This window comes from Diorhabda sublineata, chromosome 6, assembly GCF_026230105.1.
Source record: "Diorhabda sublineata isolate icDioSubl1.1 chromosome 6, icDioSubl1.1, whole genome shotgun sequence".
Lineage (NCBI taxonomy): Eukaryota > Metazoa > Arthropoda > Insecta > Coleoptera > Chrysomelidae > Diorhabda > Diorhabda sublineata.
The window spans coordinates 36,750,307-36,770,716 of NC_079479.1; the positions used below are offsets into that span (position 1 = coordinate 36,750,307).

Consider the following 20,410-nt stretch of genomic DNA (forward strand, 5'->3'; position numbering starts at 1 on the left):
ATTGATAGATATTGCAGGTTATATGTTAATAAGAAAAATAGTACAAACTCTTAATCATCTGATGATCTGTAAGACCGATTCATATACTTGACTTTGATATTAACCTAAAAATTTTAGAGCAGGAGGAATTTGATGTTTTGACAAATATTATTAAATAAAACTATAAGTAGGTATTCAGAATATCATTTATTAGTATCAATTAAATTATATAAAAATAACACCCCGATATCACTTTTTTTACGTTAACAAATTAAGTAGCAAAACAATATTTAGCACAACACACGTTTTCTGTATTTCGAAAAATAAATTTTTTTCATCTTTTTTCCAAAGTATACGATCTGCATTTAAAAATGTTACCCTACTTTTTTAAAATGCGAAGTAGTTGAAAAAGAAAACAGATTTTTTTAATAAAAATTTATTTCCCCTTACAACTATTCTCATGAATTCCTACCCTATCAGGATTAAAGGTCCTTCCGCAAAATTTACAAGGTATTAGTTGACTCAAATGATCCTGCCAAGGTATTTCAGAAGTTTCTTTGAAACCTTTTTCGATATTACCATCAACTAGAACAAGAAAAATATAATTTAAAACAGGTGAGAAATTTCAGAGATAAAGTGCTCGGACCAGTCCGGTCCTGCTGCTATTATACATTGATGAGTAAATCTCTCGAATGATATTATCTAGAAATATTTCAGATATAAATTCAGTTTGTTTGAATGGTACACTCTATAGATAATGTTTGCTTGGAATAAATCATCAGAAAACAAGTAATATTTGTGACAAAGTCGCAATCTTCAAATCAAACTTCGAAGGTTACCCGGCGCCATCTTCACTTTAAACCTCGAACATTATCTGACGCCATCTACACTTCCAACTGCGAACCGCTGGTTAGGTAGAAAGAAACCTAACTTAATTACCGATAATGTAGATTTCTATGCTATATATATATATATATATTAAAAATTAATGATTTCTACTTTTTATCTTTGAGATAATTTCGAAAGTGTATTCTGCCTTTCTTTTACAGAGAAAACAATTATTTTCGTGGCTAATTCTTCGACGAATATTGAATAAATTTATTCTAAATAGCGTAATGTCGATACACCGAACTGAAGACTGTTGCTATTTAATTGAGTTGTTGTCGAACATTCCCCAGTGAACTTTATCTGACGCCATCTTCACTTCCAACTGCGAACCGCTGGTCTGGTAGGAAGAAATCTAGCGCAATTACCGATAATGTAGATTTCGATAGTGTACGAGGTGTGTGTAAATATATCAAAATACATGATTTCAACTATTTATGCTGCCGCATCACCGTCGTCCTCGAGAACCACCGCAAGATATACATAACCTTAAAGTTGTTCTAAGGTCATTACTTTTCCTTCATTCAGTTGTAGTAGTGGTATTGAAATTGCAAATACTCACGTATATACTTTTCCTGTTTCGAAGGTGGTTGTTTTCTTTTATTTTGAGGCAATTTTTCATTTTCAATTTTCCATTTTTTCAAACATTGCGGTTCGTGAAAACAAATCGAATTAGCACTAAACAATCTGTTGCAAATGTAACAAGGAAACAAAGGAGGTTTCTTCGAGGAAACAGGTCGACCGTGCACCGGTGAGGACGAATTACTTTTAAGAGAAGTATTTTCGTCGGGAAATGATGCTGAAAATATATTGAAAAATTACTGAAAAATCGATTTTATTAATGTATTATAGTTTTTTTTACAATACCTTTTTTGTCAATTGGCGATTGCGGATTTTTATTTTTCTTCGGAGCGTAATTTCCTTCGACCCATCGTTCGAAACATTGCTTTTCGTGCGCTTTTAAAACTTCCACACTCATATTTTTACCGCAAATGTAACACGCCGATGTCTGTTCGCATTGGACCGCGGTCGAAGGACGATTCGACGGAGCGGTTATTGGCGTAATTAAATGGTTTTGATTCGTTAATTTACCCTACAACAACCAAATCGGCATACAAAGTTAGGTTAAGTCAGACGTGTTTAAATTGATTACGTACGTCTTTCACCGATGGCGCTTTACAGCTCCTTTGATGAACTATGAGTCTATCTGGGTAAAATGTTCTTCCGCAATTAAGACAAGGTACAAGATTTGACTGAGAACAAAATTATCGATTATAAAGTGAACGGTTTTAAAACGGTACGTCAGGATTTTCCAAAACGAACGATAATCCCTTAGACAGAAAGGATTAGAAATCGATTGTTGAGAATGCCCTGGTTCTCGGACGACTATAGCGTCGGTTAAAGAAGAAGAAGAAGAAGAAGAAGCGACTTGGCAACAAACCGATAGGTTGTTGAACCCAACTTAACCTCACTTTCAAACAATATTTATATTCCTCGGGCCTTAACCTTGTATATCATCGAGATGTTATAAATTTCGATTGCAAATCACAACAAATGATTTATTGTCGGACTTTTTACGGTTATATAATATTATAATACAATTAATTTAGAAATAGTTCGACCTTCAAAACATCGTTATTACGTTTGCAACTTAATGATACATTGTCATCAATAATAAATGAATGCGACACGTTTTTCTTTGTCGGTCTGGCATAAATATATCGATTTTTCCGTAAAACTTTCATCATTATAATATAAAGATTGTCCCGCGAACTGAATTATGTATAGTTTTTCAAATTTATTTGATCTTTTGAGGCGTTTGTTTCTAAATCGTCTTCATTTTGGGTCTGAAATGAAAAATTGGACGTTTCGATTACCTACTTTCGGTTTTTCAGTCGAATCGCTTTCTACTGTATTGAGTTGGTCGAACGATATTGGGACCTTAATGTGGGTTTTTATTTTGACAGATTACTCACCTGCGCAGCTTCCCACGCTAATTCGTTCCATTCTTCGGTGGTAGTTGCTGCTGTAGGTTTTACGGGTGGTTTTCTTCTTAAATGTACCGGTAAATTATCATTTTCACGTTCTAATTTCTAAAATTTTTGTAATCCTAATAAATTTCATCGAAGCATTCAATTAACATTTGCGATCAAATGATGTAGTTAAAGATTTTTGAGGTTAACTATATGCGAAATTACTTCTAAAGATAACCTTTGAACTTCATTGCACGTTTTTTTTTTCTCTAGTGTTTTCCAGTGTGTTTTAGACTATTAATTTAAAAGGAGTACGGGTTTGCGGGTGATTTAACGTTTACAATGACCTATATTTTTAGTTTATAACGATTAAATATACATGATAGCAAAGTAACGAGTAGATTCTTACCTCTAAACATTTCGGTTCGTGTAATTTCAAGGACGCAGTACCGTATTCTCGTCCGCAAATGTAACACGTCAATGTACGTTTCCCAGATCCAATTCTACGTTCGTTATTTTCTCGGTTTTTCTTAACAATTTCCAATCTCCTCGACGCTAACATATTAGCCGAAGTCGGATTGGAATGGACGATATTTTGAGACGGAAGGGAATGTTCGTGTTTCGGAGATTGTTTTCGTTCGGGTTTTTCCTTTCCTTTCGATTTATATTTTATAGCTACGGGCTTTTGCACTGTACTTTTTACTAAAATTCGAATTTGGTTTATTTAATTTTTATCTTTAACACGGAGGTCGGCAACCATACCAAACGTGTGTCACGATAAACGCGTTTTCATACAAATTGCACGCAACTACCGGTAATTCTTGAAAACGGGCTCTGTTGCCGACTCGTCGCAGTCGGGATGATGGCTTGGGTTTGCCGATACCGCGTTGGTTCAAGCTAAGCCCCGTCGTTTAAGTCTGGGGGCTCCTACATGGGAAATCTTCATTCTGAACGGTATCAATCGGCATAACCGCGTGTACTGAAACGACCATAATCCTCACGTCTCACATTAAAGAAGAAATTAGCAAAGTTATCCGGAAATGCTCGAAGATTTACGCGGTTAAAAACTCGCGAATATCCGTCGTTTCGTGCAGGATGGAACTTACGCCCTTCAACGCGTTTTTTGCACGGAATTACCTCGATTAATGATTCATTAAGTGGCCCGCGCACCCTTCCCGACTGCAATTGAAGGATAATTTGAATTGGAACACTTACAGTAACCCCCTTGTTCGTAATTTGACGTTGAATTTGTTGTTTTTGCCGACCTCCGTATAAAAAAATTTGTTGACACGTCGATAATGATAAACGTTTTTTACTATCGATGAAATTTAATTTATTGAACAAAATTGTGACAGAAAATAATGATGAAATGTAGATAATGAAAAAAAAAATATTAATTTAAACTACAATAACCCTTCCGTGCACCTAAAGTTATCAAAGGTAAACACTGAAATCAATATAAACGCGTACGTATACAGAAAAAAAATGAATAAAACGATCGCAGACAAAGAAATTTGTAAAATTTGTAAAATATCGATTCAAAGTATAAATACGACATACAAAAAAGCATTTATTATAATATATACAAACCTGTTGGATGAAATAGAAGATATATTTACGTATTACATTAAATACCTGCATCATTTATTATTAAACAAATTTTAATTAAAACAAATAATATACAACGACGGGACACATATAATCCTACTTATTTAAAAATACGATTTTATTGACTTTTGGCAACACCGCGTCTATATTTGCTTCTGTGTGGGTCCGATTCACATCGAATCGATTAATTACTGAATCGATTTTATCAGTAGTCGGATTTTTTTGTGACCGTTTATGGATATTTACAAAAAGTGTAAACTGTAAATATTAATTGAATTCTTTTCGTTTTTTAATATTTTTCTAGTGTATATAGAAAGATTTAATGGTTTGAGACAGTGTAATAAATATCCTAAATCGATTCTAATTCGATTCGAAACAAAACAAATGTCATACCGATACAGTGTCAATGTCAATATAGCCAATGAATTATTTTTGGTATAAACAAAGAATTTAAAGTGTTTTGATTGATAATTAATGATTAATTAATATCATTCGAATTAGTTTAGTGTTGGAATAAATCAAATCAGAAAACAGTATTCAATTTCTAATAAATGGATTATGATAAGTAAAATGTTATCTGGTACTTGAATCCGTCGTTTAATCGGTAAAATAACTGCATATTTTATAATCTTTTAATCCTTATTAAAGACTGCAAACATCGATATTTTTGGAGAGAGTTTTATTTTTATATTCTTATCTATTAAGTATATTCGCGTAATATAAAACGAATAGAGAGAAAAATGGAACTGAATTGACCCTCAAATCGAACAAATTGTGTTTGCAGCTAATTTTTTAAATTTATTTACTTTTTACTGTGTATTATAACGACAACATTCGTCTTGTTACATTTTGAATATTCCTTCCCACTCCGTTCGAAGAATTCAGTAAAAGTCAGGTTCCGTTGCTAAATCGTCTTCTATCTAACTATACTCTAAAAGTGTTTAAATCAAAGTGAATTTATTGAAATTATATACTGCTCATAAAATTCCAGTTTATATCCTTTTGTTTCAAGGACAAGCTCCTTTCTATTTCTATTGAAATCTGTTATTTCCATCTGTGTACCCGTTCCCTTCTTTATTTAATTTCTTTTTCCAGCAAAATAATGGAAATTATTTGAGGGCTGCAACCATTCCGGATAGATAAATCCCACTCTCATCTTTAATATATGAATAAATCTGAATTGTTTTTAATTTAAAACTGATTCAGTCTCTGATGACGATTATTTGGTTATCGAAACGCGGATCAGACAGTGTGAGTGTTGGTGTAGTGTAACGGTCCCAAAAATTCCAAATTAGATGATTATTAAATGTATATAAATCATCGACAAGTAATTAATCTTAAACTATTAGTCAGTATATATATGTAATTGTTCGGATTTATGAAGTAATGATTATATTTAAACAAATAATTATTAAGATTATATCTGAATCTTTAAAGAATTCGTTCTTGAAAACTATTGATAAGTATATTAAATTAATTACCTTGTTGTTTGGGAGAGCTGACTAATTTGATCGATGCAATGGGATGACTGTGTAATCGTTCAGGTTGATCTGACCTTCCACAAGAGTTACAAGGTTGTGGAAGTTTTGTCGATTTCGCGTCGCTAGGACTACCAATTCGTTTCTTCTCGTTTGAGTGTGTATTGTCTTTATTTTTACGAGGTACCCTAAAAATGTACATACATAAATTAAAAAGGATTAACCTTTAATCGGGGTTTTATAATCAATCATTTTTAGAAATCAATTCAAGGATTTTTTTGTTGATATTAATTTAATTGGACGGTTAAAGGTCGAAAATGTGGAGAGACCGCCCAACGTAAGCGGCTCATCGGCGCCCCTCTAAGGTCATATCTTGTAGAATTATTTTTTCGAACTCTTGAGTACTATATTGAAGCGTTCGTTTCATATTTGATGCAATTGTCATAAAAATCATTAATTGAAAGTAAAACATTTTTTCCGTGACCCGATAAATGAGAGATAACGATGCGGCAACGTTGCGCTGTTAATGGACAGAATTTAAAAAAATATGTTTACTGTGACGAGTTTTCAATTAATTTTTATATATTTTCATAAACAAAAATACTTTGAATAATCAACATTGTACGACCTTCTTTATGTATAATCCGTCTCTGTTAGAACCCGACAATAATCAATAAAAAAACCTTCTTACTGGTACATAAATACGATTTTAATAATTAGACGGTACGGTAAAACGAATTATTTTAATCGTTTTTTTAAAGTTAACAACCCCAAGTACAAAATTCATATCATAGCTTCGATACTCAGGGCGAGAATCAAGTCATACAGGGATTTACGTTTTGTTTTTACCACATTTTTTTACTTTTCTACTAACGTTTTTACTATCCGTCTGTCTGTAGCACCGATATCTCCTCACAGGAATCTCTGATTTTTTGCATTTAATTATTGTATAGCTGTAGATGTGCCAAACGAAAAACATATTGGGAATTATTACGAAAACATTAATTAAATTAATGTGATCCCATTAGACAAATGGCATATATTGACGTGTATCGATATCCTTCTTTTTCTTAAGATTGCGAAGGCCTCAGCTGCCAGGGCTATTCGGCCTGTTTTTAGTGAATTTATCCTATTTATTTATGGTTTTATACATAGGACTTGATTTTCCCTACTGGGACATATATACGAGGACACTTTGTTAATTTTATGCCTTGTGTTATTTTTTACGAGAACTTCGATTTGAAAATTAAGATTTTTGTTCGTATTTAGTAAATGTTGAAACGTTAGTAGTAATAGTTGTTATTGTTAATTATAAAAGTAAACAATTAGTTTTCAAGTTTCCAGTGTCTGTGTATTTTATATTAAATTGAAAATATTGAAAGAACTTACCTGATAGATTTATTATTATTATTTTTATCACAGTTTTTCACAGTTCGTTGTACGGTAATACTTTTCAATTTTGACGCACGTCTTCCTGCTATTCTGTCACTTTTGATACTTTCTTCTTCGACACTAGTGTCATCTATGTCGGATTTATTTTTATTTTTTTTGTTCATAATCGGCGGTGGAAGACTCCGAGGTCTGTGTGGTTTACAATTATGCAACAACATCGGTATACGACACAGATTCGAAATATTCAAAAATTCTTTTCTAATTTTGCTCATATCGATTTTTCTTATTAATCTTATATCTAAAACAGTCGGTTTGTCCAATGTAGCTGTAAGCGGCCTCTTATTTTCTTCTACTTCTTTTAATTTGTTGTTGGTATGCCACGTTTTCGTGAAAAGATGTAGACCTGGGTTTTTAGTAGGCATTTCGAATCGAAATAAATGAGATTTAATATCGTTTTCAATCACCTTTACGCAGCATCAATCTGTATAGCAAAATGTATCGGATTTAGAGGTTATGTTACGACATATATTGTAATAGTGTTTTTTTTTTTCGAAATTCCAAGTGGAATCTACAATAGAAGGTTTCTTTGAGCCGCATTGTATATAATACGACAAACAAATCTAATCGATCAATTAGTGATTGTTTATAAAAACTTGAAAGGCGGCTTTCGACTTTGTATATATGGGTAATAAATTAAATGCAAAGAAAAATATTATTCACTTTTGGAAGTACTTATCTCAAACAGTTTAATTTACTATAAATTTATTTGTTTACTGATTATCTATCGGTAATTACGACATTATTTATATTATATGTTTATTAAACAAAAATTTCACGTTTGTTTATTTATTTGTATTTGTACCAGACGCGACGTTTTAAGTAGACAGAAGCTAATTCACTTTTTAGAACGCTAAAACTGAAACAAGACTGTTTTTTCAGTGTATATTCCGTGGCGAATGAAGATGATCGCTTCCGCCTGCGCTAGTTTTCGATTTAAAGCGTAATTATTTAAAATGTATCGATGTTTCGAATCTTATCTCGTATCATTTGGATTTCGTAATTTCGTGTTGTTTTTAAAAACGTTTTATATTAAATTTTGTGTTAATGTACCCGCGTTAAAATAAGGTTATCTCCGACTTTATTACTATCTAATATTTCTAACCTCTTAACACAAAACTGCTAATATGGATCTCAACTAAACACTCTGTATGTATAAATATTCGCAATACTTTCCTTGGATTAATAAAAAGATAAGCATATTTTAATAAACGATTTCAATTAGTAATTATTCACCTTGCTAGCCTCAGTTTCTAGTTATTACAAACACCCAAAACAAACACGATATTATTTTATTGATATTTTTAACATGCCGAGTTCGATACAAACACAAAACTTCGTGGAATTAAAGCCGGTGCGAAACTAAAAATTGTATCCTGTACTGGTTAATCGGTGGGCTTCGGTTTATCAAGAATGCCCACGCGCACAGGTTATTTTACCTTTTATATACTCCTATTTGGGATAATGACTCATTATATTATACTGAACGAAAAGAAAAAAGTAAATATGTACAACGAAATACGATTGAGGTTATGTATAGACGAATTTAATTCTAAACGAAAGTAGATATGTTAAAAACAACACCCATAAATTTTATACAATTTTTGTATTAATTCTTAATTCAACACAACGTATCTGGAGTTTTCCAATAATTAAATATAAATATTTATAATTTGTTTCTCGTTAAAATTAATATTGTATAATTAGAAGAAAGAAAGGAATTCCCTTGGTATCGACAAATGAATTAACATAAACTAACTTACCCGATAAACAATTTATATCGGTTAATATTCCATGGAGTACCTACCTAAGTACTTTAGGTATTGATCTGATAAGAAGGTATTGGTAAAACTACTACCAATTTTAATATAATTGATTCTTTTTATCAATCTGATACAGTATTAAAAACCGTTAAAACATTATCTTTACATTAGTCAGTTAAAAGTGATCAGTGGAATTGGATATTAAAAGTGCATCATGGAATCGACTATAAAATCGGATACGTTTGAAAAGGTGAATGGACATCGGCAACATTCAGTTGAGGATGTTCATATAATAATATTATCTTCCGTATTACCGGTTTATGTTTTTATAATAGTAGTTATTGTTATTAGGAGGGTATTAATACGTAAGTTGTTTTAATTTATTTATATTCTTCATAAATAAAAAGTTTACAATATTTGTAACCAAACGTACACTTTTCAAAAGATAATGCTTAAAATCTTTTAACTCAAATCTACGTAATGAGAATTAATATGACGGATTCAATGCAAGGTATAATTAAGTATAAAGAAAACTACAACGTTTTTTAAATACAATTATGTTGAAAATCATATAAATTAGAGGTTATTCCGTGGTAAATATTACATACCAATGTCTGAAGGTACATCGGACGTATTCAGAACACGTTCGGTGTACCACGAACGCATTATTTCAAACTGCGCATGAATCTGGCGACAGAGCATGTTCAGGATATCTATAGCGAAGAAAGCTAAAGTTTACACCGGAAATATGATTGACAGTAAGAAACATTCGGTGTTGCCAAGATAACAATATAAAAAGCAATCCTCGTAAAATTTGATATTGGTTTTCGTTTCGTAAGATTAAATTGAGTCATCAAAATTGGTAAAAAGTGTAACCTTTCATCTAGATTCCGAAAAAAAATCCCACTTTAATCACTATGGTTATCAAAACATTTCAAAAATAATAAGTATATCGCACTTGTGATGATCACGATAGGAAAAATGCTGTTGAAAATTTCATGCATAAAAAATCTACAAATTTACAATAACGATTACTTAATTACTTCACGTGGCTTTTTTATTATTCAAAGAAAATTTTATTTGTAAAAATGTACACATTTGTTGCACATGTTCTTTAAAATGAATATTAAAAAAACCTTTTGCTGTGCAAAAACTTTAGAAACAAAAAAGACATCCTGTATTTAAATATGAAATTTATTTCAGGAAGAAGGGTTCGTACTATTGGGAGAAATAGTCCTGTTTTCATTATTTCCCAACCTGCATATGAGCTTAGATATCATCAACAAAAATCTATTCCGGGTAAATATACTAATAGAAGTTCGATTATTATCACAATATACGTATATATAGAAAAACAACAAAAAATTTTTATTTTTTCTAGATATCGATCGGGTAACGAAAATCGTACAAAAATCTCCGTCAAAAAGGCAAAAATCAAAAGATGAAATACTCAATGGAAGAAGTAAAAATGGAAACAAACAAAATATTTCCCCGATTACAGTTTTTCCTCGAGAACCGGTATATAGAAATCAACAAACTCCTTCTTATATAGTGCCATTTACAGAACTTCCGCCACATTTCGGTATGCTATTTCAAATAACAATAAATTATCAATTCTAGTGCGTGTGAGGTTTGTTTGATTTTTTTGGAAAATATGATTCATGATTGAAACAAATGTTTTGTTTACACAACTTATAAAATTACCTACATAACCTAAGATTACTTGGAAATATTGCAGTAGAAACCTAATTTTATTAGCTTATGATAAATTGTATCGATAACCTAACAACGTATTTATACATTAACAATTGAAACAAATAAAAATATTGATTTTGCTATAAACAATAAAAGTTAATTTACTAGAAACTATTACCGATTTTATCGTTTAACACCGGTAAATTAGATAATAATATCGAAACTACCAAATCTCAAAACCTCCAATAGTTTAAGTAATAATATTAATATATATATATATATATATATATATATATATATATATATATATATATATATATATATATATATATATGTTTAATTTTCCACTAACCATATGTAAAACAATGATTATACTAACCTAACCTAACCTGCTTTATTTTTCTTCTACTACATTAAACCAGCTCACAGCATAATTAAATATCCACACACACATATTTTTACAAAATAAATCACCTACAGTTAAAAAAAAACTTTGAAAACAATTCAATATAATACAGTAGTGTAACCGCCACCATATTAGAACAATATGTTGACAACGTTGTCAGTTTTTACAAAAGTTCTCTCGAATTGGTATAAAAAAAAATATGATCAGGAAATTGCAATTATGATCTGATTATTCGTAAAATAATCTGAATCACGTGGCAAGTATGCAACTACGTGTTTTTAAATGCGATAAATCGATGGATTGTAGAATTTGTTTTTACTTAAACTGAAATTTTAAATTATTTATGATTTTTTGTTTTGAGTAGCATGACCTTGTCATACTATTAATTACTAATGTATTACATTTTTTAGTGAAGTAGGACAAATAAATTAATTAAAAAAAAAACAACAGTATATTACGGTTTTTGTGAAATTTTGATAATCTCGAAGATATAATTGCTTTTGTGCTCAATCTCAATTATACATCTCTAATTATTAAACTAGTACATGTTTATTGAAGTGTCCTCATATTGATAAAAAGAATAATTTATCAGCAGTTTTATTTCAAAATGACGAGACTCGGTATTTCACCGTATCTGCATATCTGTTGATGTCATAATAGAGCATTGTTTCGAACGTGGAAAGAATATAATAAAAATATTACGGTCATTTTTACTTAATTATGATAGACGTATGGAAACATAATTAAAGATAATGAGAGTCGAGATATGATAGTGTTTGATGATAATAGTGTTTATTTATTATGTTTATCTCTATTACAAAAACAGTTCCATTATACAGATATGCAATTATTTTTAAATAAACAAACACTGCGCATTCTTATAAATTTTGACGTATCATGTGATTCAGCGATCAGCTGATGGGTAAAAATCTCGATCTGACTTGCGATCGCAATCAATTGATAAGTGATCTATCTGATTCAGGATAATATTGGTAGTGATGTGCGATGCGGATAAATATTCTCATTTGAATAAAACTAAGTGATGAATATTATCGTATAATTTATAAGAAATAATCAGAGTAACGCTTATCTTAGAACGTATTAAATTTGTTATTTTGCAAATTTATGATTTTGTAAAGATTAAAAACTAATTAGTTCACATAATTTTAGCTATTAAAGTATTGATAAATGTATTATTTTTTTTTCTAGATTTTTCATTGGCAAACATAGAAGTCTACAGCGATTTTGTCGTTATCAAAGACTTGAATATATTACAGAGGTATTGGTGTAATTCTCACGCTTGCAGAAATCCATACATTACCGCTTAATATAATTTTTTTACGCTATGATAAATAATATTATTTACTTGAAATGAAGTAAATAACATATTGTTGAACGAAGAGGTTATACAACGTAAGAATAATCTCATTAGGTATTGAAAATCGAAATTGGATTCATACTTCTATCTTTTTAAAATTCCTTAAAATTCCTTAAAATATTAATTTAAAATTACTGTGATACGTTATTACTTATACAAACTCTCTAATATATTTTATCATGTAGTTTGTAATATTTGATACAATTTTTTTATTAAATGATATTTATAACAAAAATATTTTTCTTTCAAATTTTGTTCGATCGAGTTTCGTATAAAATATATAACATAAGGTGTATCAAATAACTGGAAATAATTAGGGGACAACGTGGCAACGATGTAAACCATATGTCATAGTTTGAAATACGCCATATTTAATATAGAACTCGGTTCTGATTGCAATGTTTACGTTTGAAACGAAATATTAGGTTCATGAACAATTGTTAGAATTAGTCATACATTTCATATAAATCCGAAGCCAGTTCTGGATTCTGTGCAGGAAATGAACTCTTTCAGCTTGTTTAAGAACACAACTTACCGTTTTTATTAGTTCGAAGTAGATGAATTCCTTGTGGAAATAAAACTAACAATTGACAACAATACTTTTATTTGGAAAATTTACAAAAATAAAACATAAATAATGAAATGGTTATCAGCATCATAACATCAGTTCTTAAATGAATTACAAAAGATAACGATTCTTTGTCGTTAAGTACCTACTTATGATCATATTTCATAGTACAATCAATGGCTATAACTGACGAGCTTCAAAAACAACGTTGTTCATTTTTTTCAGTTTCAGAATGCTGTAGGTAACCGCACACTAACACAATAAAATAATATATTTAATATAACGATTTAACAAATTTTTTTAACGTGTTGTGTTTGCTGCATTTGATCTATTTTCAATATGTTGTAAAGATGAGTGTAAACGGACCGGAACCGTGTGCGATACACCTGCCGCAACTAAACGCTCTAACTAATTGCATTAGATACAAAAAAAAACAGTTTACGTAACTAAAACAGCCCAAAATAAAAGATGAAACTCGCAGAATTCTGAAACGTAAATAAATAACTTTTAAATCACATGAAAATATCAAATTTCTCTCCCTCATTTAATAACCTAATGGTAACTGAAAATAATATTTTTGTCTTTTTATTTCGACTATAAAGTATAAAACATTCAAACACTTTTTTCATAATAATGTTGAGAAATCAATGAGGATAAACATATTTATATATATAAATACACGAATTGAAACAGATATAAACATTTAATTGTAATCCGGATTGTAAGGGGCCTGTTTTATATAACCTTCTCGTGCGATAGGAGCTGGAGTGGGTGCTTGTGACACTGCCACTTCGTATGGTGGAGGATTACTGTTATAATCTTGGTAATAAGTTGTGGGTGGATACGCTGATGGTATTGGCGTTGGATTTGGTATACCTAAATAAAATTATAATATTCATTTGACGAGTACATACAAATAAGAATTATAAACTCAATTAAATAACATAAAGTGAATATATAATTTTGTTTATTATCGACTGACCTTAGTCAATTTTTCTAAAATGACGTTTTTGGGCAAACAAGTTTATTGAATTTGTTTTTTTTTCCCATTAAAATTTCTGCAAACGTGTCTTGTATTCATGAAATTCTGCGAAAACTGTTTACCCACAAACACCATATTGAATCATGTGGATTGGATAACCTAATACATTAACTTTGTTCAAGGGACAAAATCATAATCAATGTTGAATAAGATTATAACTGAATTTTTAGTGCTCTAACATACAACCGAGACTGCTGTAACTGATACATAATTGATAATTAACGGGATCGATGTGATATGCATACACAAATCTTTTACTAAAAATTCAGAACTGAGGTAAGAACGAACGGCAAAATGCTCATGCTATCAGTCGCTTAACTGATTCTTAATTAGACTGGTGAACAAAGCTATTATAAGAAAATGAGTTGGTTAAGTTATTATTTCCCTTATAAATGGTCAAATGTCTATATAAACATGCTGTTATCGAATATTCATCCATTCAACAATTCAATGTTATGTTTTACAAGAAAATACACACTTAGTAATGGTATTTGAAATAAGCAAAAAGCAACAATAAAATAGTATGTAAAGTACAAATTTACTAATCCTAATTGTGACTCCAAGACTAATAATTACAAGTGATTCAATAAAAAGCATTAGTTCAAGCTAAGCCCACTGACCGTGTTGAAATTGACGTACACCTTCTATACCCATACTGGGGGGAGGAAGACCATAATGATGAGGTACTGGTAAGAGCAACAATATATCAGTTCTGCCTTATATATAATAAAATAACATACAATTTTTTCAAACTAGGCTCTACCGGAAAATAGAAAAAGGTTATTATAATTCCAATTTTACTAACCTGTTTGTGGAAAAGGCATGTTTGGTGTTTGAATCGGATAAGGTGGTTGTGCATTAAAAAATCCTGGACCGGAAAGGTTGTTACTGGGTGTGGGATGACGAGCATCTATGGGATAAGGTGGTACAACTTGTGGTGATGGCACATGCTGAGTTGTGGTAGTAACTGTGACCGAAGGGCCATCTGCAAGTAAAATTAAGAGCATGTTTTTTTTTTCTTTTAAAAAATTATTTTCACGTAATTGGAATACTCACAACCATATACAGTACCCTCTCGTTTTCTTTTACAGCACCATCCACATATAGTAAAAAAGATAATAAAAATAACGCACAGTGCAATTGGCATAAACACATCCATTTTGTAAACTGTTAGTTTATCTATAATAGGTTTGGGAGATAAATTAATTATTTATTTATCAACTTCAGATCGTGGATCAAGAATTTATGACTAATAAAAAGAAACCAATTTATATTTGCTATTTGTGTTTATAACTGTTCAATTTCGATACAAAAACTTAACACTTAGTACATAAGTTGATATAGATATAATCATGTTAATAAAAAATTTAATTATACTAAATAATCTCGTTATTTTACACCAAATATTCGTTCGAATATAAACAGATCGCTGAGACCTACAATTTGTCAAAGGAGAAATATGTACACTGTGAAGTTGCGTATATGATAAGTATTCTTCTTTTTTAACTCTGTTTACCAATATTATGAGCTTACCATAAAATATCACATGATAATGACGAAAATAAAAAATTCGATTTCATAACGATAAAAAGAAATTTAACTATTCATAAAAATCATAATGGTATTATTAATTATATTAAAAATTTGAATAAACAACGTTTTTAAGATTCTTTAATATAGTGTCTTTGAGAGGGAAACTGAACTACACCGACAACGACACCAATTCTGTGAGTGTGTAATGAGATGAAAAAAATAAGGTACTGGGATGATTAAAAATGTAACATCACAAATGGTTCCTATGTTTCATCCAGAAGACAATTTTAATTTTTAAATATGTAATTACCATCCTTAATTGTAATTTCTTCACTAAATAATAATAATAAAATAATGACAATATTAAATAAATTCCCGCTATAAACTTGGTTTTTAATTGAAAACATGTGTTTTACATATAATCCGTTATATTCACGTTTTGTACAATATATTTCAATTTAAAGGTATAAATTCTGTATGTGTGTAGGAGTAAATCGTGTCAAGTGGCAGAATGAGAATCATTTGAACTACAATGAACATTTATACATCAACTAAATTACTCACTAGAAGTATTAGAACGTTGTCTGGTGTTTTGATATGCAGACCTACTAATAGAGGAAGTTCTGCTACGCCCTGTAAAACACGGTAGCATTTAAAATAGAATGCTTAAGTATTTGAAATAGGTGTTCAAAACACACATGCTTCAGTTCAACATGAATTGTGCTGAACATTTTCAAAACAATATTCCTCTTTGTTGCACAATGTCATTTAATTCAAATGACAAAATACATTCGGATTAGTTATTAATGAAGTTAAGGAGTAATCGGGAAATAAAAGGTATAAAAGAAAAAATACAATAAATCATCATTTTTTCTCTCAATTCCGAAAGCTTTCACATAAAGTACATATAAAAATAATATTGGCTAAATATGTAAATGATACATTATGTAACAAGACTTCCTTACATTATATACATATCAAGAGTGCATCATGCTCTGCCAACTATTGGTATACGAGATACTTACTCCTACGGACACATACAGAATTGTGCGACTTTTTACAACATATTCCACGCATTGAGAAACATAATATTAACAACAAACATATAGCGATAGTAATGATTATTTGGAATTCCATCCAAAAAAGTATAGATATATAGACTTTTGTTAATGAATTGATTTCAAAATGTTGGTCCCTTATTTTAAAACTCACAGTGAAAAAAATAAAAAGGTGCAGCAATTAAATAAATAAACCAAGTTTTTACGTCTTCCACTTCTTCTTTTTTAAAAGAAAATAATATTACCTGTTAAATTTCATTAATTTTTCTAGATACCTTGATATATTACATATTTCCTTATTCTTCTCGCGAGTTAAATATTTTTAAAATTTTTTGAACATCACTATATTTATAATCAACAAACTATTAATATTTTTAGCATAAGTAGCAGTGATCCAATAACAGTTCTTTATTATGAATTTCTACACTTTATTCCTGATAAAGTAGTGACGAAAACACAAAAAGAATATTAACAGGATTAACAATATGCATATTCATACATTAATAACAACAGATTCACACCTATGAAGATTAATCAAGTTACACAAAATTCCGTGCAGCGCCATCACTCGCACAATTTTAAAATTAAATTGATGGATTTTTAGTTTATCTATGTGTCATTCGTCATAAATGAAAATAGGCATTGAGGTAATCAACAATAAATGTTTATATATTTTTATCGTAATTGGTACAATGATGATTTTATATGACTGTTATCGTAGAAATACATAACTTAAAATGGTCAGCTTATCTCGGAGTTTTAATACAAATTCAGGAGTAAGATACACTTAATAATTTCAACTAAAAAATTAATGATACTTTATTTTAAGGGTGCTACATTTTTCAGCGAATCTGTAAATATGGATGATAGAGAACATCTCCAACCAATTTTAGACTCGTACGGTGTATTTAAACCTATAAGAACGATTCCGTTGTTTGGTATTCATTTAATATTCTCGTGTGCTTTGACTATCATAGCTATTTGTTATGCTGCAATTCATCCAGACGAGAAAAGTAAATGTAGAGAATATTTTGTAATAATATATTTACACATTGGTTTATGGTTTTTAACTCTTGTAAGTATTTGTTTCGTTTTTTTTCACATATTATGTTTAGATATAATTTTTTAAATTTTAGATAATCGATCGCCTTGTAAAATGTCACCATCATAATTTAAAAATAAACGGTTATTTAGATTTTTACCAACAAACGCAATTGCACATAAGTTTACCATTCTATGTAGTAAGTTTATGGAGTGTCACCTTAATGTTTCTACAAGCACTTATGCAACATTTCTACCCCGACGATTTTGCTGAGAAATGTATTAAAGGAGGCAGCTTATCTCCAATATCGTATCTTTGTGCTATTATTACCTTGGAATTCTGTGTTATAGCTGGGATTAATATCAATTACATTGCTAAAGTAATAAATTTTAACAAACAGAAACCTCTACCTGATGTTCAAAGAGAGGAATGGACTAGTACTACTTCACCTGATTCTTTGGCTCAAAGTGAAGTTGGCTACAGACAACTGGGAGACAAAGTATATGATTTGTTAGATAAACAGGTGAGACACGTAACTAGTGATCAAATTACAGGTTTGCTTACAGTTATAATATTCCAAATCAGTTAATTTTTTAAGATATCCCTTTAGTTTTTGGTCGAATCCTTATTTTTTTAAGGATTTATTGATAAATTTGGTGTGTTTTATAAAGATATTCAACATATTTTTAATCACCTCTTGCTATTAATTTATTATTGTCAATTTATCGTATTTTCATTATAATTTCTGATTATTTTAGGCAAAGTATATAAATTTCCTTAAGGAGCATAACGAAAGATTGGGTGAAAAAACAATGATACTGAATGCCCAACTACAACAACTTCGAGCACAAAGAAATCAAAACTAAATAGACATTTTCCTAGTGATATAGAAGCATTTTGTTATCATTAAATATTATTTTTATACCAATAATTTTTATTTAACTTGTTAACTTTAAATAACAATGCTCTAATCCAAACTTACTATTACCGTTATATACGCAGTGGTAAATATTAATTTCTAGGACTAATAGTCCTAAAATGGAGATACTTCTTTCACGTGAACTTTTTTTTAAACTGAATAAAGGGGGTACAACCCTATGGACTTTGAATTTTTTGTGTGATTATAAGGATTAAAGTTTGATGAAAATATTTTGAAATTCATTTTCTATGATTTTACTATGGAACTAATTATACAGGGTAGGATAAATAGTGAAATAACATGTTAATCCCCAAATAAAGAATAATTAATCACTCCAAAGGATTGAATGTCTCTTATTATTGAATTTAAAAATAAATGCATAGAGAACTATTCTTATTTTATATTATTCTGGACCAGCTTGTATATAATGGTGATAATCAATAATCATTGTCATTCTTCGATATACATACTTATACTTGAAAATGTCTCTTAAGTAGCATTTAAGCAGGCTTAAATTACTTTAGACTGATATTTTCTCAAGTTTTTTTTATTTAGGAACAAAATCGCCTACTATTCAAAGTTAAAAGTCACTTAACACGTTAACTGCCGTGAAGTAAATGGGTTGGAATAATTGTGCCAAGTGAAAGAATAGTGGGTATCATATAATGTAGTTTTCGACATTCTTTAGTCTAATTATGGAATTGTGATCAATAATATTTCAAATATCCTTGTTCATAATATGTATTTTTCGATTAACGAAATTAAATCAAAATTACAGGTGATGGAATTGAAATTGTTTGATTTGCGTTTACATTGATCAAATACTAGATCTGATGGTTTTGTTGTGGTATCTCAGAGTTATGTGCCTTCAGAGTTGTAATTACATAAATTTAGTGAATAATTGAAACTATTTTTTGGTTAGGTAAAAAAAATGAATTTAATCATTCAAAATGGTAAAAAAGTGAAGGTTCTTTTTTGAATTTTTGATGTTCGGTGAGAAAAGGTTATTAGAAGAGGAAATTTGTTGGGAAGTCTCAATAATGTATTTTGTAAATAAATAACTTTGAAATCATAATTAAACTATATAGAATACTACTGTGTAACATTATTTTTGCTAATATAAACGTATAAAAGTAAGCTTCGTTTTATTTTTTGTATGTAAGTTCTACGGAAATTCATTTATGACACAAATATATTTTTTTAATGTATAGGATTTAAAGTGCTGGTACTTATTTAACCGTTTTCTCAATTTCTCCTTTATCGTTTCTTTTTTGTTGTGATACTTCATTTCTTTAGTCAATATGCGTTTTCTATCATTTCCTTTCAAATTTCTTGTAAATAAATTTGTTTAAACCGATTATTATATTATATCTTTTAATTTTACAAATATTGCAAAGTTACCGCTTGTCTAATTTCTTTCTCTTTGTTTTTCTGCTAATGCATTTTATTTTCAAGTTGGAATTTCTGGAATCGTTTGTGATATTCATACTGAACACACTGTATACACTACCACTACACCAACACTCACAATTAAACTATCTGTCGCGCGTTTCGATAACTAAGTTATCCTCTTCAGATACTTAAGGTAAACTGTCTGGTAAACGTGCCAGACATTGTAATTGTGAGTAATGGTT

General features: G+C 29.8%; 4 protein-coding genes across 11 annotated transcripts; 2 read left to right on the plus strand and 2 right to left on the minus strand.

The window, feature by feature from the left end:
- Positions 1 to 161: 161 nt before the first annotated feature.
- On the minus strand, positions 162 to 11,562 carry LOC130444957 (zinc finger protein 474-like). Of its 4 annotated transcripts, none has more exons than XM_056780357.1 (9): positions 11,210 to 11,562; positions 7,313 to 7,796; positions 5,927 to 6,111; positions 3,247 to 3,539; positions 2,841 to 2,957; positions 2,022 to 2,117; positions 1,732 to 1,957; positions 1,427 to 1,663; positions 162 to 564 (listed from the first exon to the last, which is right to left on the minus strand). In XM_056780357.1, exons 2-9 carry the CDS (start codon positions 7,735 to 7,737, stop codon positions 416 to 418), a joined length of 1,728 nt encoding a protein of 575 aa, XP_056636335.1. In that variant the 5' UTR covers positions 7,738 to 7,796; positions 11,210 to 11,562; the 3' UTR covers positions 162 to 415. The 4 variants fall into 4 exon arrangements, with proteins under 4 accessions (XP_056636335.1, XP_056636333.1, XP_056636334.1 ...); XM_056780355.1 differs by lacking the exon at positions 11,210 to 11,562 and adding an exon at positions 8,609 to 8,976; XM_056780356.1 differs by lacking the exon at positions 11,210 to 11,562 and adding an exon at positions 9,180 to 9,251 and having other exon boundaries at positions 177 to 564.
- On the plus strand, positions 9,350 to 12,849 carry LOC130444959 (uncharacterized). The gene is made up of 4 exons (XM_056780359.1): positions 9,350 to 9,500; positions 10,339 to 10,434; positions 10,517 to 10,717; positions 12,446 to 12,849. The coding sequence occupies exons 1-4, from the start codon at positions 9,350 to 9,352 to the stop codon at positions 12,562 to 12,564; spliced, it is 567 nt and encodes a 188-aa protein (XP_056636337.1). The 3' UTR covers positions 12,565 to 12,849.
- Positions 12,850 to 13,199: 350 nt separating this feature from the next.
- On the minus strand, positions 13,200 to 17,037 carry LOC130444881 (uncharacterized). 4 transcript variants are annotated; one of them, XM_056780225.1, is made up of 4 exons: positions 15,281 to 17,037; positions 15,030 to 15,209; positions 14,845 to 14,910; positions 13,200 to 14,058 (listed from the first exon to the last, which is right to left on the minus strand). In XM_056780225.1, exons 1-4 carry the CDS (start codon positions 15,381 to 15,383, stop codon positions 13,886 to 13,888), a joined length of 522 nt encoding a protein of 173 aa, XP_056636203.1. In that variant the 5' UTR covers positions 15,384 to 17,037; the 3' UTR covers positions 13,200 to 13,885. The 4 variants fall into 4 exon arrangements, with proteins under 4 accessions (XP_056636203.1, XP_056636207.1, XP_056636206.1 ...); XM_056780226.1 differs by having other exon boundaries at positions 13,208 to 14,058; positions 15,284 to 17,030; XM_056780229.1 differs by lacking the exon at positions 14,845 to 14,910 and having other exon boundaries at positions 15,284 to 16,183.
- A 364-nt stretch (positions 17,038 to 17,401) lies between these two features.
- Positions 17,402 to 19,913, plus strand: LOC130444882 (transmembrane protein 192). 2 transcript variants are annotated; one of them, XM_056780231.1, is made up of 4 exons: positions 17,402 to 17,591; positions 17,645 to 17,890; positions 17,952 to 18,380; positions 18,616 to 19,913. In XM_056780231.1, exons 1-4 carry the CDS (start codon positions 17,553 to 17,555, stop codon positions 18,721 to 18,723), a joined length of 822 nt encoding a protein of 273 aa, XP_056636209.1. In that variant the 5' UTR covers positions 17,402 to 17,552; the 3' UTR covers positions 18,724 to 19,913. The 2 variants fall into 2 exon arrangements, with proteins under 2 accessions (XP_056636209.1, XP_056636208.1); XM_056780230.1 differs by having other exon boundaries at positions 17,410 to 17,591; positions 17,662 to 17,890.
- Positions 19,914 to 20,410: the final 497 nt, after the last annotated feature.

What these genes read in the sequence shown, in the direction of transcription:
- LOC130444882 (XM_056780230.1), top strand. Translation starts at nt 17,521, where the DNA reads ATGACTGTTATCGTAGAAATACATAACTTAAAATGGTCAGCTTATCTC. An exon ending in GTTTTAATACAAATTCAGGA is followed by an intron (nt 17,592 to 17,661) that starts GTAAGATACACT and finishes TACATTTTTCAG; the next exon opens with CGAATCTGTAAATATGGATG. An exon ending in ATGATTTGTTAGATAAACAG is followed by an intron (nt 18,381 to 18,615) that starts GTGAGACACGTA and finishes TGATTATTTTAG; the next exon opens with GCAAAGTATATAAATTTCCT.
- LOC130444881 (XM_056780225.1), bottom strand. Translation starts at nt 15,383, where the DNA reads ATGGATGTGTTTATGCCAATTGCACTGTGCGTTATTTTTATTATCTTT. An exon ending in AGAGGGTACTGTATATGGTT is followed by an intron (nt 15,210 to 15,280) that starts GTGAGTATTCCA and finishes TTTTACTTGCAG; the next exon opens with ATGGCCCTTCGGTCACAGTT. An exon ending in TGTACGTCAATTTCAACACG is followed by an intron (nt 14,059 to 14,844) that starts GTCAGTGGGCTT and finishes AATTTTATTTAG; the next exon opens with GTATACCAAATCCAACGCCA.
- LOC130444957 (XM_056780357.1), bottom strand. Translation starts at nt 7,737, where the DNA reads ATGCCTACTAAAAACCCAGGTCTACATCTTTTCACGAAAACGTGGCAT. An exon ending in ACGAACCGAAATGTTTAGAG is followed by an intron (nt 2,958 to 3,246) that starts GTAAGAATCTAC and finishes CAAAAATTTTAG; the next exon opens with AAATTAGAACGTGAAAATGA. An exon ending in TAGCGTGGGAAGCTGCGCAG is followed by an intron (nt 2,118 to 2,840) that starts GTGAGTAATCTG and finishes TTTTGTTCTCAG; the next exon opens with TCAAATCTTGTACCTTGTCT.
- LOC130444959 (XM_056780359.1), top strand. Translation starts at nt 9,350, where the DNA reads ATGGAATCGACTATAAAATCGGATACGTTTGAAAAGGTGAATGGACAT. An exon ending in TATTAGGAGGGTATTAATAC is followed by an intron (nt 9,501 to 10,338) that starts GTAAGTTGTTTT and finishes AATTTATTTCAG; the next exon opens with GAAGAAGGGTTCGTACTATT. An exon ending in AGAACTTCCGCCACATTTCG is followed by an intron (nt 10,718 to 12,445) that starts GTATGCTATTTC and finishes TTTTTTTTCTAG; the next exon opens with ATTTTTCATTGGCAAACATA.